The 12,560-nt window shown below is 39.5% G+C and overlaps 1 protein-coding gene across 1 annotated transcript; it reads left to right on the forward strand.

The window, feature by feature from the left end:
- Positions 1-503: 503 nt before the first annotated feature.
- Positions 504-3,193, forward strand: supt4h1 (SPT4 homolog, DSIF elongation factor subunit; the record flags this gene model as incomplete). The annotated part of the gene is made up of 5 exons (XM_080834032.1): positions 504-572; positions 693-799; positions 2,750-2,805; positions 2,909-2,962; positions 3,064-3,193. The coding sequence occupies 5 exons, from the start codon at positions 504-506 to the stop codon at positions 3,129-3,131; spliced, it is 354 nt and encodes a 117-aa protein (XP_080690158.1). The 3' UTR covers positions 3,132-3,193.
- Positions 3,194-12,560: the final 9,367 nt, after the last annotated feature.

A 12,560-nucleotide genomic window follows, 5' to 3' on the forward strand; every position in this document is an offset into this window, starting at 1 on the left:
TTCTTGATTTTACTCCAATAAGATTTACTCTATTTTTTTCCTCCGACTCTAGTGGCCACTGGAAATGATTACAATCCAAAATGAGTAAAAATTACTCTTTTAGAGGAAAATAAGGGTAACTCTGAAAAAAATACTCTCTCATTTTTCCTGTGTACCAAGCTTTTTGCAAAAGACCCCAGTACTAGCGCTGACCAAAGAGACACTCCTCTCAAAAAGGCAAACAGTGCTCTATTGCACTACCTACTTTTCACCATAGTGGTAAAGGGAAATGTGATAGATAAAATTTGATAGTGGTCCTGTCACATACCTTAGGAATTGATGTTGCACATTGTACCATGAGGGGCGCTAGACCTGTGGTTGAGTTGCTTCACTTTTTTGAGACGCTACATAGTGACGCTTCTTGATGACGTCATCAAAAAAATTAACGCGGAAACGTGTTTTTTGACTTGTCCATAGCTTTTCTTCGTTTCTTTGTTTCGAGTTTATGTATTTGTGATTCTGAAATGGCATTAGACACCGTGCCGAAGGATTTGCGCCATTTGCGGGCATGTCTTTTGTGCTCTCTTGTGAAGGTAACGTTTGATGCCATTAGATATCTAGAAAACGTAGCTTGCCTCGTACCATTGAAACCTTCTTAGCTCTCCTTTCATTCTTGTCTTTCTAACTTTAACTTTATTTATCTGTCTCTACAGACAATAGATCAATTTGAGTATGATGGCTGCGACAATTGCGAAACGTATTTACAGATGAAGGGAAATCGTGAGATGGTTTATGAGTGCACGAGTTCGTCGTTTGATGGGTAAGATTGGTGTTGATTTGTCATGCTGTCTTGTGATCATACAACTACGCTAAAAAATAGCTAAACCTGCTTTTATTGCTCTCTCTCTCTCTCTCTCTCTCTCTCACTCTCACTACGTGTTGTGCATGGTCTACATACTCCTATATTCTTGTAAAAAAAGCAGACCTATAAGCAAAGCCCAAGTAGCCTAAACATATGGTGGCCGTGATCTCATCGTACTGCAACTTAACAAAACACATGCAAATAGACAAAACACAAGCAAGTTAAGACCACAAATGTAAGTGTTTTTGGTTTACTTTCATATTATTGCAGATATCAGCTGTTAACTTAGCATTGGCCTTTTGCTTCTCTACAGTAAATCAACCTCATTTGACCTGCCCCACCCCTTCTCATCCTATCACTTTGACTGGGGACAGTCTCATTATTTTCAACAAGTTTCATGACTGCACCACGAGTGCTGTGCGACATCAGTTGGTCAAATTTGGAGGTGCTTTTAAGCACGGTTTGAACGGCATGCCCGGTTTTCAAAAATGAAAATGGTACCATTGGATTCCTCAGATCCATCCAAGTTCAAAGTACCCCATGAAGTCAATTTCCAAAATTGGCAATTAAAAAGTTGATAAAAAATGACCGGCCACTCTTGAAATTGGCACAGATGGTCTTCAGGTCAAGCCTCAGAAGTTATCACACGGATTTTTGTTATTCGAAAGTGTCCATCACAGCGAATAAATATTGGTCGTAAAGTTGCCGTGCAGGAAGTTAGGTCATACTTCAGCAGTGCTTTGTTGTATCAAAGCTAATAACTGTATTTTAATAAACTGTATTTTACTTAAAGAAATTATTCTTGTGCATGGTGATACCGTAGGAGGTACCAAGGCCGAGATATGACAACTTGTCAAATCAACCTAATTGATGAAGCCACCATTTTGGATATGCTCGAACATTGTGGCACGTGGCTCAGGTGCTTGCCCTGCCGCCTCACAGCTAGAAGGTCCTGGGTTCAATTCCTGCATGGAGCGCTGTTGGTCCTGCGGGGTATGTTCTCCCCAGGCCTCCAGTGGGCTATCTCCTGGGCCTTTCTGTAGAGTATGCATGTTTTGCCCGTGTTCACAAGGGGTTCCTCTATAAGAACCCCAACAGAAAAACATGCAGAAGAACGGAACTGTCCGTCCCTGACCAAGACTGATCACTTGACTTGTTCCCTGGGTGCCTGAAGGCTGCCCACTGCTCCTGTGGTCCCGGAGGAGGGACAGTCCAGGAATGGATAACAGCAGAGAGTAAATTCACTGCACTCGGCCTGCGTGTGTGTGTGTGTCCTGTGTCGCCACCTATATATATGTATGCACGTGTGTGTTGCTGTGTGTCGTTTGTGTGACAATAAAAACTGACTGAAGTTAGTGTATGGCCTGTGAAAAATGTGTTAACAAATTAAAATGTAAAATATTGCCATACATTTTGTCCAATGTTCACCAAATTCGCTACAGATCAGACCAAGCCTTCCAAAAGTTATCAAGTGGATTCTTCTTTTTCTCAAAACCACTTGTAATTTTGGCTACAGCCTTTTGAATTCCCAACAGGAAGTGAGCTCATATCTCAGAAATCTTTGGTCAATTGACATGAAACTTGCTGTGAGGGCATATAGTCATGCCCTTGGCATAATGCTATTAAGTTACTCACCATGGTAACTATGCCCTGCTGGGCTGCTTGGCCCCTTCATTGCTGCTTGCAACTATATTTGCATGTGTTTTCTTAAGTTGCAGTGCTGTGAGCGCTCAGCTCTTTACAAACACTTGTAAAGACACACAGATTGTCCTAAAGATAAATAAACAGGAAATGACGTACTAACCACACTGGCCCATGTATGCCTATATATGTATTGTAAATAAATGCTTACAATTATCAACATTTCAGACTCAGGTTCCCGTTTCATACTGTGTTTTTCCTTTTTAGAGTTGTGGCCCAGATGAATCCTGAGGATAGTTGGGTTGCCAGATGGCAGAGAATAAGTAAGTGCCTATGTGTTTAGTGACAGACTGTCTCAGAACATAACAAGCGTGTGAAAGGAACCAGTTTACCTGTTAGGCCTAAATCATCTATTGCTGTTTTCAGGTAACTTCAAGCCTGGAGTTTATGCAGTAACAGTCACTGGTCGGTTGCCCCCAGGTGTGTTCATATATACAAACCCATACAAACTTGTGGTGTAGCCTATTCCTAAAGTGGATATGGGGTTTCTGACGGCATGTTTTTTTGTGTTATTTTTGCAGGGGTGGTTAGAGAGCTGAAAGGCAGAGGAGTGATCTACAAGTCCAGAGACACATCTGTGAACACATAAACCTGATTTTTACAACTCAGTCCATTGTATAATACGGCTAAACTCGAAGCAGAGAAATATTGCCATGGTTTGTCTATAATTTTGTAATTTTGTTATGACTGACATTTTTTTTTTTTTTTCATAATTGTTTGAAGTGTTGATGCAATAGCATGTTAATAAAGATACAAACTTAACTTCAGAATTGTTGAATTACTTTTTAAATACAGGTTCTTAATAAACACATAGTGTAATATATATATGCATGGTTTCAGACAGTCTCTAGTTACTCCGTCATGCCTCTCTCTTCTAAAACCACTTTGCTGCTCTCTGGATACTATGCTGCCGTCTAATTAGATGACCTCAGAGAAAGGTTTCCACATGATGGAGAGTCAGAGACAACGAAACAAGGACTGGATGACAAGTACAATATTAAGAGTCAGTAGAATATTTTCTTTCAGTGGAGATGTGTTCTAAGCAATGAGATATTCACACTTGTCATGGCTTATTAATGTGGTAACATCAGTGGTTTGTTTAGATTATGTAGAAAATATATGAAAACGTTAAATGGTTTAATAGTTATATGGTACTAGGCACTTTTGCAGTCTGTGCAAAATATTTAAAATACAAGTGGAGTACTACATTCATAGTCCCTTGTAGTATAGTCAAACCATAGCACTAGGTGGCGTTGTTGCTCAAACTGAAAATAAAGTGAAACTGTCTGATCACTTTTGGAGTGCAGTGCAAGATGCAGTTGGGTAGCAAAGATCTACTTTGTTCCAATCAAGCTAATATCATGACCTCAACTAATGAAGTTGCTAGTTACAGTGTTGCATCACATGTTAACCAATGTGAGTTATGTATGCTAAACTAAAAATCCCTTTAACTTAATGCTGTTGACACAACAGTCTGAAGGTATATCTGTAAACAAATGCCCCAAAAAGAGTAAGAAAAGGGTTGGGGTTTTAAATTGCACACTTGTTTAGTAAGGAAGGTAATACAAGCTCATCTATCTTTGAAGTGTCAAACTTTAAATCTTGCCACTCACAAAGATGAAGTCTTGTTAAAGTTTCCCTGATATAGCAGTAAATCACACAGGTGCACAGACAAAGCTGCCCAAGGTTAATTATTAATTATGAATGTTCATAGATTTGGTTTGGTTTGGTTTTCTGTTTGCAAACACACTGCACTTTGAAAGTCTGTACCCCTAAGGAGCGTTTCAAAATGCACACTGAAAATTCACAGAGCAAGATAAACATCCTGTGTATGCAGAGAATTTCTATTGCTAGCTAATAAAACCAATTGAACGAGCACTGCCAGCCTCAGCTCCAGATGACTGTTCTAGAATGTTCTAATATCAATCTCCTTCATACACCCACGCATTTAATGTTCCCTTTCTTTGTGTAATTTATAAAATGTACCATTTATGAACAAAGAGTAACCAATAAGACGTAATGCACTAAATCTTGTGTACTGTGAAACGATTTGTTTCTGTTTTTCATCTTAAAAACATACGAAAAATGATAAACAAAAAATGTATTATAATACTTAATACATAATCTTACATATAATATAATATATTTAATTTGATTCATGTCTCATGGGCTGTTTTATGGCCATTGCCTCTCGACCTCTCTCCATCTATAGAGGAGAGTACCTTCAGTTATAGGCTTGTCCCCTGCAGTGCCACAACATGCCACCCAGTTGACTTCCACTAGCTCATAGAGAACATATTAACCGTAATATTAACAACAGATAATCCTTTGCCTATTTCTGTATTTGCTGTATTCCATAATAGATAATATACTGACCATATGCACATCTTTTGAGGCATTATACAACACATAGGAAGTATTCATGTGTTTTATGTCTGAGAGATGCCATCTTTCCCGATGTTTTGTAGTATTTTGTTGTGTGTGGCTGCCACTGCAGCACCTGCAGTAATGTAGGTTTACATGGGTAACATGTAGAGGTATAGAGTGATATACGCACATACATACATCCCCACTGGCTCAGTATAAACCCACATGTACCTTGCAGTTAGAATGTGACAAGAACAGTTGGGCAATGTGGGATCTTTAGGAACCAGTGACATTCTATGCGTCTGAAACACATTTAAACCACAGAAAAGAGGAACCACTGACTAGGTCATCTTTACCACTCGGACATAAGGAGTTTCAGATTGGTCATTGGTTGTGTCCACCGCTGACTTCTTTAGGTTTGTCATTAGGGGACCACTTTAGGAGCTTTTCTCCACTTCTTTCTCTCTCAACAGAGAACTGTTGGGATGCTACCACTGAGTGAATGTGTGTGAAGTGCTGATATTTTGTTGACATTTTATTCCATTTCTTTGGAACAACTCAGACTGAGTAGGGGTAATACACAGGGACGTGCAGTCATAGGAGGCAGGGGAGGCAGAGCCTGTCATTTTGAAAAGTAAAAAAAAAAAATGTTTTAAAAATATAAAAAAAAATGTTTTATAATATAATCATATATATTTATGTATTATAAAATAAATATTCATATTTCTCTAGTTATCTGTGTTACGAGTGTCATTTCTGCATGATTCCGATCATTTCGAGCATTTTTATTATCAAAATCGCTGAATTTGAGCATTTCCGGTTCCCAGTGACAGTGATCAGCCAATGAACATGGACGTGCCGTCAAGGGAGGCAGATGCATTGGAGTCTATGGGCAGGGTAGGCCATAGACATCATATAGGTAGACGCCGCCTCCACTGCTTCAGCCCGTTGCCTCGGCGAAACGCGTCGCCGCCATATTGTTTCGGGAGCTCTCTGAAGCCAGAGGTCTGTCAGACGTGTCAAACAAGCGCAAGTTGCCAGGAGCTGCGGTTTATCTGGATACAAATCACGATAACCTTTTACATTTCGCAACCAATTTAATGGAGTATTAAAGGGTTTATGCTCTACGTGAAATGTGTGAAAAAGATTTGCCTCTACGTTACTTTGAATCTCGCTAGTTAAATCGCCTGTCATACATGTGCATGGGTCTATGATAAACGCTCACTTTTCTTGCACAGCCCGTGCACTTTGAAAATACTGAGAAGATCTATAAACTATCGAAATAGCGCTTCTTTAGTTACTACGTATTGACCATCATTAAGAGAAAGAGCATACATCAAATAGTGAGAAACTGGCAGTCAGTGTGTTTTTCATAGTTTAATAGTTCCTTTTCAAGTATGTGCATTAAGAAACCTTGAACAGTGCAATTGGCAATACACATTTATTTCACAAATCAACATTACAAAAAAAAGCTATATATTTCTATAGCAGTAAAAATATACACATCTCAATATATACATACACATCTCAATAGTTGAACTGTAATATAAATAACATAGCATATATATAATACAATATAATATAATGACTCAGTATAATGTGCAATGGAATAACATATATATGATATATATAATATGTGAAACAATATAATATAATATAATATATTTTAAGTATAGGAATATATTCATATTATATAATATATATATATATATACAGTACTGTGCAAAAGTTTTAGGCAGGTGTGAAAAAATGCTGTACACTAAGAATGCTTTCAAAAATGGAAGTGTTAACAGTTTATTTTCATCAATTCTTCATAAATTAACAAAATGCAGTGAAGGAACAGAAGAAAATTCTAAATTAAATCAATATTTGGTGTGACCACCCTTTGCCTTCAAAATAGCATCAATTCTTCCAGATACACTTGCGCAGTTTTTGAAGGAACACGGCTGGTAAATTGTTCCAAACATCTTGGAGAACTAACCACAGATCTTCTGTGGATGTAGGCTTCCTAAAATTCTTCTGTCTCTTCATGTAAACCCAGACAGACTCGATGATGTAGAGATTAGGGCTCTGTGGGGGTCATACCATCACTTGCAGGACTTTCTGTTCTTCTTTAAGCTGAAGATAGTTGTTAATGACATTGGCTGTATGTTTGGGGTTATGTTCCTGCTGCAGAATACATTTGGTGCCAATCATACGCCTCCCTGATGGTATTGCATGATGGATTAGTATCTGCCTGTATTTCTCAGCATTGAGGACACCATTCATCCTGACCAAATCTCCAACTCCACTTGCAGAAATGCAGCCCCAAACTGGAAAGGAACCTCTACCATGCTTCACTGTTGCCTGCAGACTCTCATAATTGTACCTCTCTCCAGCCTCCAGCGAACAAACTGCCTTCTTCTACAGCCAAATATTTCTAATTTTGACTCATCAGTCTAGAGCACCTTCTGCCATGTTTCTGCACCCTAGTTTCTATGTTTACGTGCTTAGTTCAGTCACTTGGCCTTGTTTCCTTGTCGGGGTAGAGCTTTTTGGCTGCAACTCTTCCATGAAGACCACTTCTGGCCAGACTTCCCCGGACAGTAAATGTCTGTACCTGGGTACCACTGGTTTCTGCCAGTTCTGAGATGATGCCACTGCTTGAAATCTTCCGATTTCGAAGGTAAATAAGCTTGATGTGTTTTTCATCAGCTGCATTAAGTTTCCTTGGCTGAACACTGCGTCTACGATCCTCAACGTCTTCTTCAAAAGAGCTGGAACTGCACATTTTGAAACCCCTGTCTGCTTTGAAATCTTTGTCTGGGAGAGACCCTGCTGATGCAGTATAACTACGTTGTGTCTTGTTGCTGTGCTCAGTCTTACCATGTAAATGGATACAAAATAAACATTTATTGTTTACATTTTTCAAAGCATTCTTAGTTCATAGCATTTTTTCACACCTGCCTAAAACTTTTGCACAGTACTATATATATATATATATATATATATATATATTTGTACATTTGTACATTTGTACAATTTGACATAATATACAATCATGCTCATAACATTTTCACATCTATGCAGTGCAATTGACACAATATATAATTTCACACAATATATGATATAATATAATAATTGAATCTAGGCTAGAACCCTTTAAAAAGTATTGTCTTGCTGAGCTTTTTTCAACTGTTGCCAGTCTGTTGCCAGTCTGTCGGGCCTTTGAGTTCCTCATCTCTTTCTCAAGACTTTCCACCCTAGCCAGGGCTTCATTGAGTCTAGTCTTGAGAAGAGTGGGAGATGGAGGCAATGCATAAGTGTGTTCCTAGTAAAAAAGGACAAAACAGTAGTGAGTAATGTTTATGATGCCATGATGCTCACTGCTGTTTTGGGGCATAGCTAGTGTAAATACTCACAAGGTAGGTAGGTGAAGGTTCAGTGACTTGAAATGATTGTAAAGAACAGTCAATTACAAGGCTCGCTTCAGCCTTCCTTGAGGCTTGTGTAGTCCTGGCTGCCACTTTCTAAAACAGAAGAACAAAATACTTGAACAGGTGTATCTCATTCTCAATCATTCCAAATGAACACACACACACAATAAAACCATTTTCAGCAAGCTTAGTGATGCACTTACTCTTTTGAGATGTGTTGGGAAACTGAACACAGATGGTTTAGTTCCATCCCTGAGCCTGACATTTTGGCCTGTCCGGTCAAAATCCTCCGGCTGAAAGTGCTGGCTACAGAGCATTGACCTCTCATTGGCAGAAAAGTCTTGCCTTTTCACAGCCACTTCCCACTGTCTCCTCAACTGCTTCTCTTTGGGAAACCTTAAAATTGCGAGAAAGGTTAGCTAGCCAGTCAGTCAGATTCATAATACAGATGTATCTTAAAAAAAAAAAAAACATTTAAATAGAAATAACGTTTAAAACGTCAATTTCGGCCGGCGACTGACTGCAGGTGCATCTCACAGGTGCATGTAGAGTATACATGAACAGCATTGGACACCTTGGATTTTCAGTTCCTCCCTCTTAGACCACAGGCAGTTGAACTTTTTTTAAAAAGATTTATTTTTGGCCTTTTATGCCTTTAATCGGACAGGATAGTAGAGAGAGACAGGAAATGAGCTGGAGAAAGACTCGGGAGAGGGATCGGGAAATGGCCGCGGGTCGGACTCGAAACGGGTCCCCATGGGTATTCATATATATTATGGTATAGGGCTGCTGCTGCCGCTTGCGCCACAGCTCCCCCCCGAACTTTTTATGTACGACCTTTATGTGTGTACTGAACAGGTTGACTAAAAATAAAGGTTGAGATCATTTGTTATTTTAGTCTGATATCTAACCTCTTCTTTTTAATGTTTGTCATACTGCTTTAATAATATACTACGTTTTGTGTAATACAATTTAAAATAAAAATAAAAATATATAGACATGCGAAATGTGTTTATATTCAAATATGAAAAATAATTGCAGTTTATGCTGACCAGTAATTTAAAGTGAATTTGTGGATCCTGGGTCATTTTCTTTATAGTATCACCTTACATCATAAATATATAATTGAAAAGCATCTCAAAATCATGTCAGTGGGACATTTTAGAATAGATCTTCTGGGTAATATGTGTGCTGTACTGTACATCAAGAAATTCTGTGTGGCAGTGGTATCAAAATGTAAATCACATATGCCAACCCTTTCTGTATATTCTGTGAGCTTGGCAGTTAATATTCAAATGGAGTGAAAGAAGTGAAGGATAGCGTACATTAGGCACAGTATTCACAGTGATAGGTGGAAACAGGGAAAGACAGTACTGCATATGTCATTGGAGAAATGAACATCATTTCCATGGGACATTAATGCCAGATGAGACGCGTGCCTAATCCGCTGAACCCTATATCCGTGTCAGTGCTCTTCCTTCCTATGTTGACACCCCTGTGACTTCCCCAGGTCTTCCACACATTATGAAAGCCTGGAGTGTCATCACCATCTCCATTTCCTGCTGGGTAAATGGTGACTGTCATGTTTCCTATTTTTTTTTAAAGTAATTCTAGTTTGTTCTGTGTGGAACTGCAATTTCTGCTACAGTCCAATATGACATATGTTTCACCTCCTAACTGTAAACCATAAACATCATTGTAATTACCCGTGTGTGACTTTGATCACATATGCCTTCCATTTAGGTGTGAAAAGGCTCACATCCCCAACTGACTAATACCAAAAGTAAGCTAGCAGCTATCTGTGTCTTAGTGCAGAAGGCCCCTAACCACAGGCGCTGTAAATGACGCTTCATCGTTCAGCCCCACCTTCCTGATGTCACCAAAGGCTTTCAGACTGCCGCCATTTGCCATTTCCCAGAGGCCAGCAAGTTCGCTTCTTAACCACGACTGACAACGGCAAGAGTACTTTTCATTGGCTGACTCGTGGCTGACTCCATATTTGGGCTTGTCTGTTGACTTGACCATTTAATGTATGGCAGATATGTATGTTCATTCATTCTATCTGTGCATTGCAGGTAAGAATCTTTGAGTAGATTTGGAGGTGTTTTGGAGTACTTGCAGATTGTATGACACATGACTGAGGTGAATATTTCTTGTAGGGACTAAGATACTCAAATGACAGAGACACACCGAGAACACACACACAGTGTTACTCATAACCATGCTTCATACATGTACATGACTGACATCGATTAGCATTATACAGCAGACAGTTATAACGCCCTTTGTCTAAACTCAGCTGCCAGTGAATGAGATGACCTTGTTTCTGTCTTTTCTCTGGTGTTTCCATTTGCTGAGCTATGCACTGCTGTACACGGTGACACAGAGACCGGTTTAGAGCTCCAGTGTGCTCTGTTCATCGGCTGCAGTAGCAGGCAGGGTGGTTGAATGTCACACGTGGTTGAGACAGAGACAGAGAGAAGCTGGGAGGGGAAATGGCTGCGGGCCCAGATAAGGTATATCTGGGCCTCCACTGAGTCTTCATTAAGGCCTACGCTTTATGCTCAACACACAGACAGTCATCTCAACCTGCTGCCAAATGCATTAGGAACATGTCATGTTGGGTCTCGCAGTGCATACACTGCACTTACATGCTCTCTGAATAAAACATAGCCAGGATAGTGAATGGAATGGTTGTCAGTAAAAAATATGCCAGTTAGTAAGAGATACACACTCACACATGCTCTCATTCGTAGCAATTGTTTATTTGAAAAAGAGAAAGATTTTTGTATATATTGTAAACATGACTTAAACACATTTGGAAGCTTTCGAACATAGTTTAAAAACATTTGAAAGCTTTTGAACATAGTTTAAAAACATTTGGAGGCTTTGAACATATAGGGTTGGTTCGAGTTTATAGGGCACTTGTCCTTGGAGTTGTTCTATTATAGATGGAATGTGAAACAGAGATAAACACACCTGATGTTTCCATCAGCCACCCACGCTCTTCACTATGTAGTTTTGTGCACTAGCTAAGGAGGCCCGCCAAAGAGGAAGAACAGTTTAAACAGCACGGTGTAGCTTAACATTTTGCTGAAATACATCCGTTAGAAAGTTAGCTAGCCATTTTAGACAAGAACTCTGTAATGTCTTTTGAAAAAGCAAAGACAAGCCAAAACCCTACAGTCTTTATCATCTACTAATCAAGGGTTAGTAGATGATAAGGGTAAGGGTTAGGATAAGCAGTTTGACCTTAAAATAACAGCTTAAAAAAAATTGGGGCGCTAAAATGACTTAATATGGAGAATCGCTTTCCGGGCCATTGCCATACCAGGGTCCGTAGGCATATTACTGGGTTATGTAGGCTTGCCTGAAGCCGCCCGGTTTCTACTGTCTGCCGAACTAGTAAGTAGCTTATTGGCCGTCTTGCTTTCCACTTTCTTGATGCTTGACTGTGGACAGTTGTTGACTAACTAGTTTGTCAAAGTGTCAAAGTAAGCACATTTCAAGAGGTTTTGCTAGTTTTAGCATCTCATTAGCGATTAGCAATTGTTCTGTTATGCTGCTTTAAGTCCTCATTCTGTTTCCATGCAGATTGAAATAATGCTTTTAACCCCTCCAGTCTGGTGCTATTGAAATTCACCATGTTGTGCTTTTAACCCCTCCACTCTGGTGCTATTGAAATTCACCATGTTGTGCTTTTAAACTCTCCACTCTGGTGCTATTGAAATTCACCATGTTGTGCTTTTAACCCCTCCACTCTGGTGCTATTGAAATCCACCATGTTGTGCTTTTAAACTCTCCACTCTGGTGCTATTGAAATCCACCATGTTGTGCTTTTAAACTCTCCACTCTGGTGCTATTGAAATCCACCATGTTGTGCTTTTTTGTTTTTACTTGATGTTTTGTATGTAACGGCCCTTGCCTTCCCAGATTTGAGGAAAGAAGTCTTGCAATAACAACCGGTGATAATCAGCATTTCTGTTTCTTCATAACAGGAGGCGGCACCTTGTATTTGCCCTCTTGTAAGTGTAACCTGCAAGTGAGGGTACACTCATTTTCCACCAGAGTTTCTGTCTTAACTGACAACACACATATCTGAACTAAAAGGAGGCCCCAGACTTGTGGGTGAAGAGTGGGAGGCGTGTGGCAAGTAATACTGAAACCCTAGCAGCCCTCTGTAGATCGCACATTCCTTTACCACACCTTTTTTTCCAGCATGCTTCAATAACCTC

This window comes from Sprattus sprattus (assembly GCF_963457725.1).
Source record: "Sprattus sprattus genome assembly, chromosome: 1".
Taxonomy (NCBI): domain Eukaryota; kingdom Metazoa; phylum Chordata; class Actinopteri; order Clupeiformes; family Clupeidae; genus Sprattus; species Sprattus sprattus.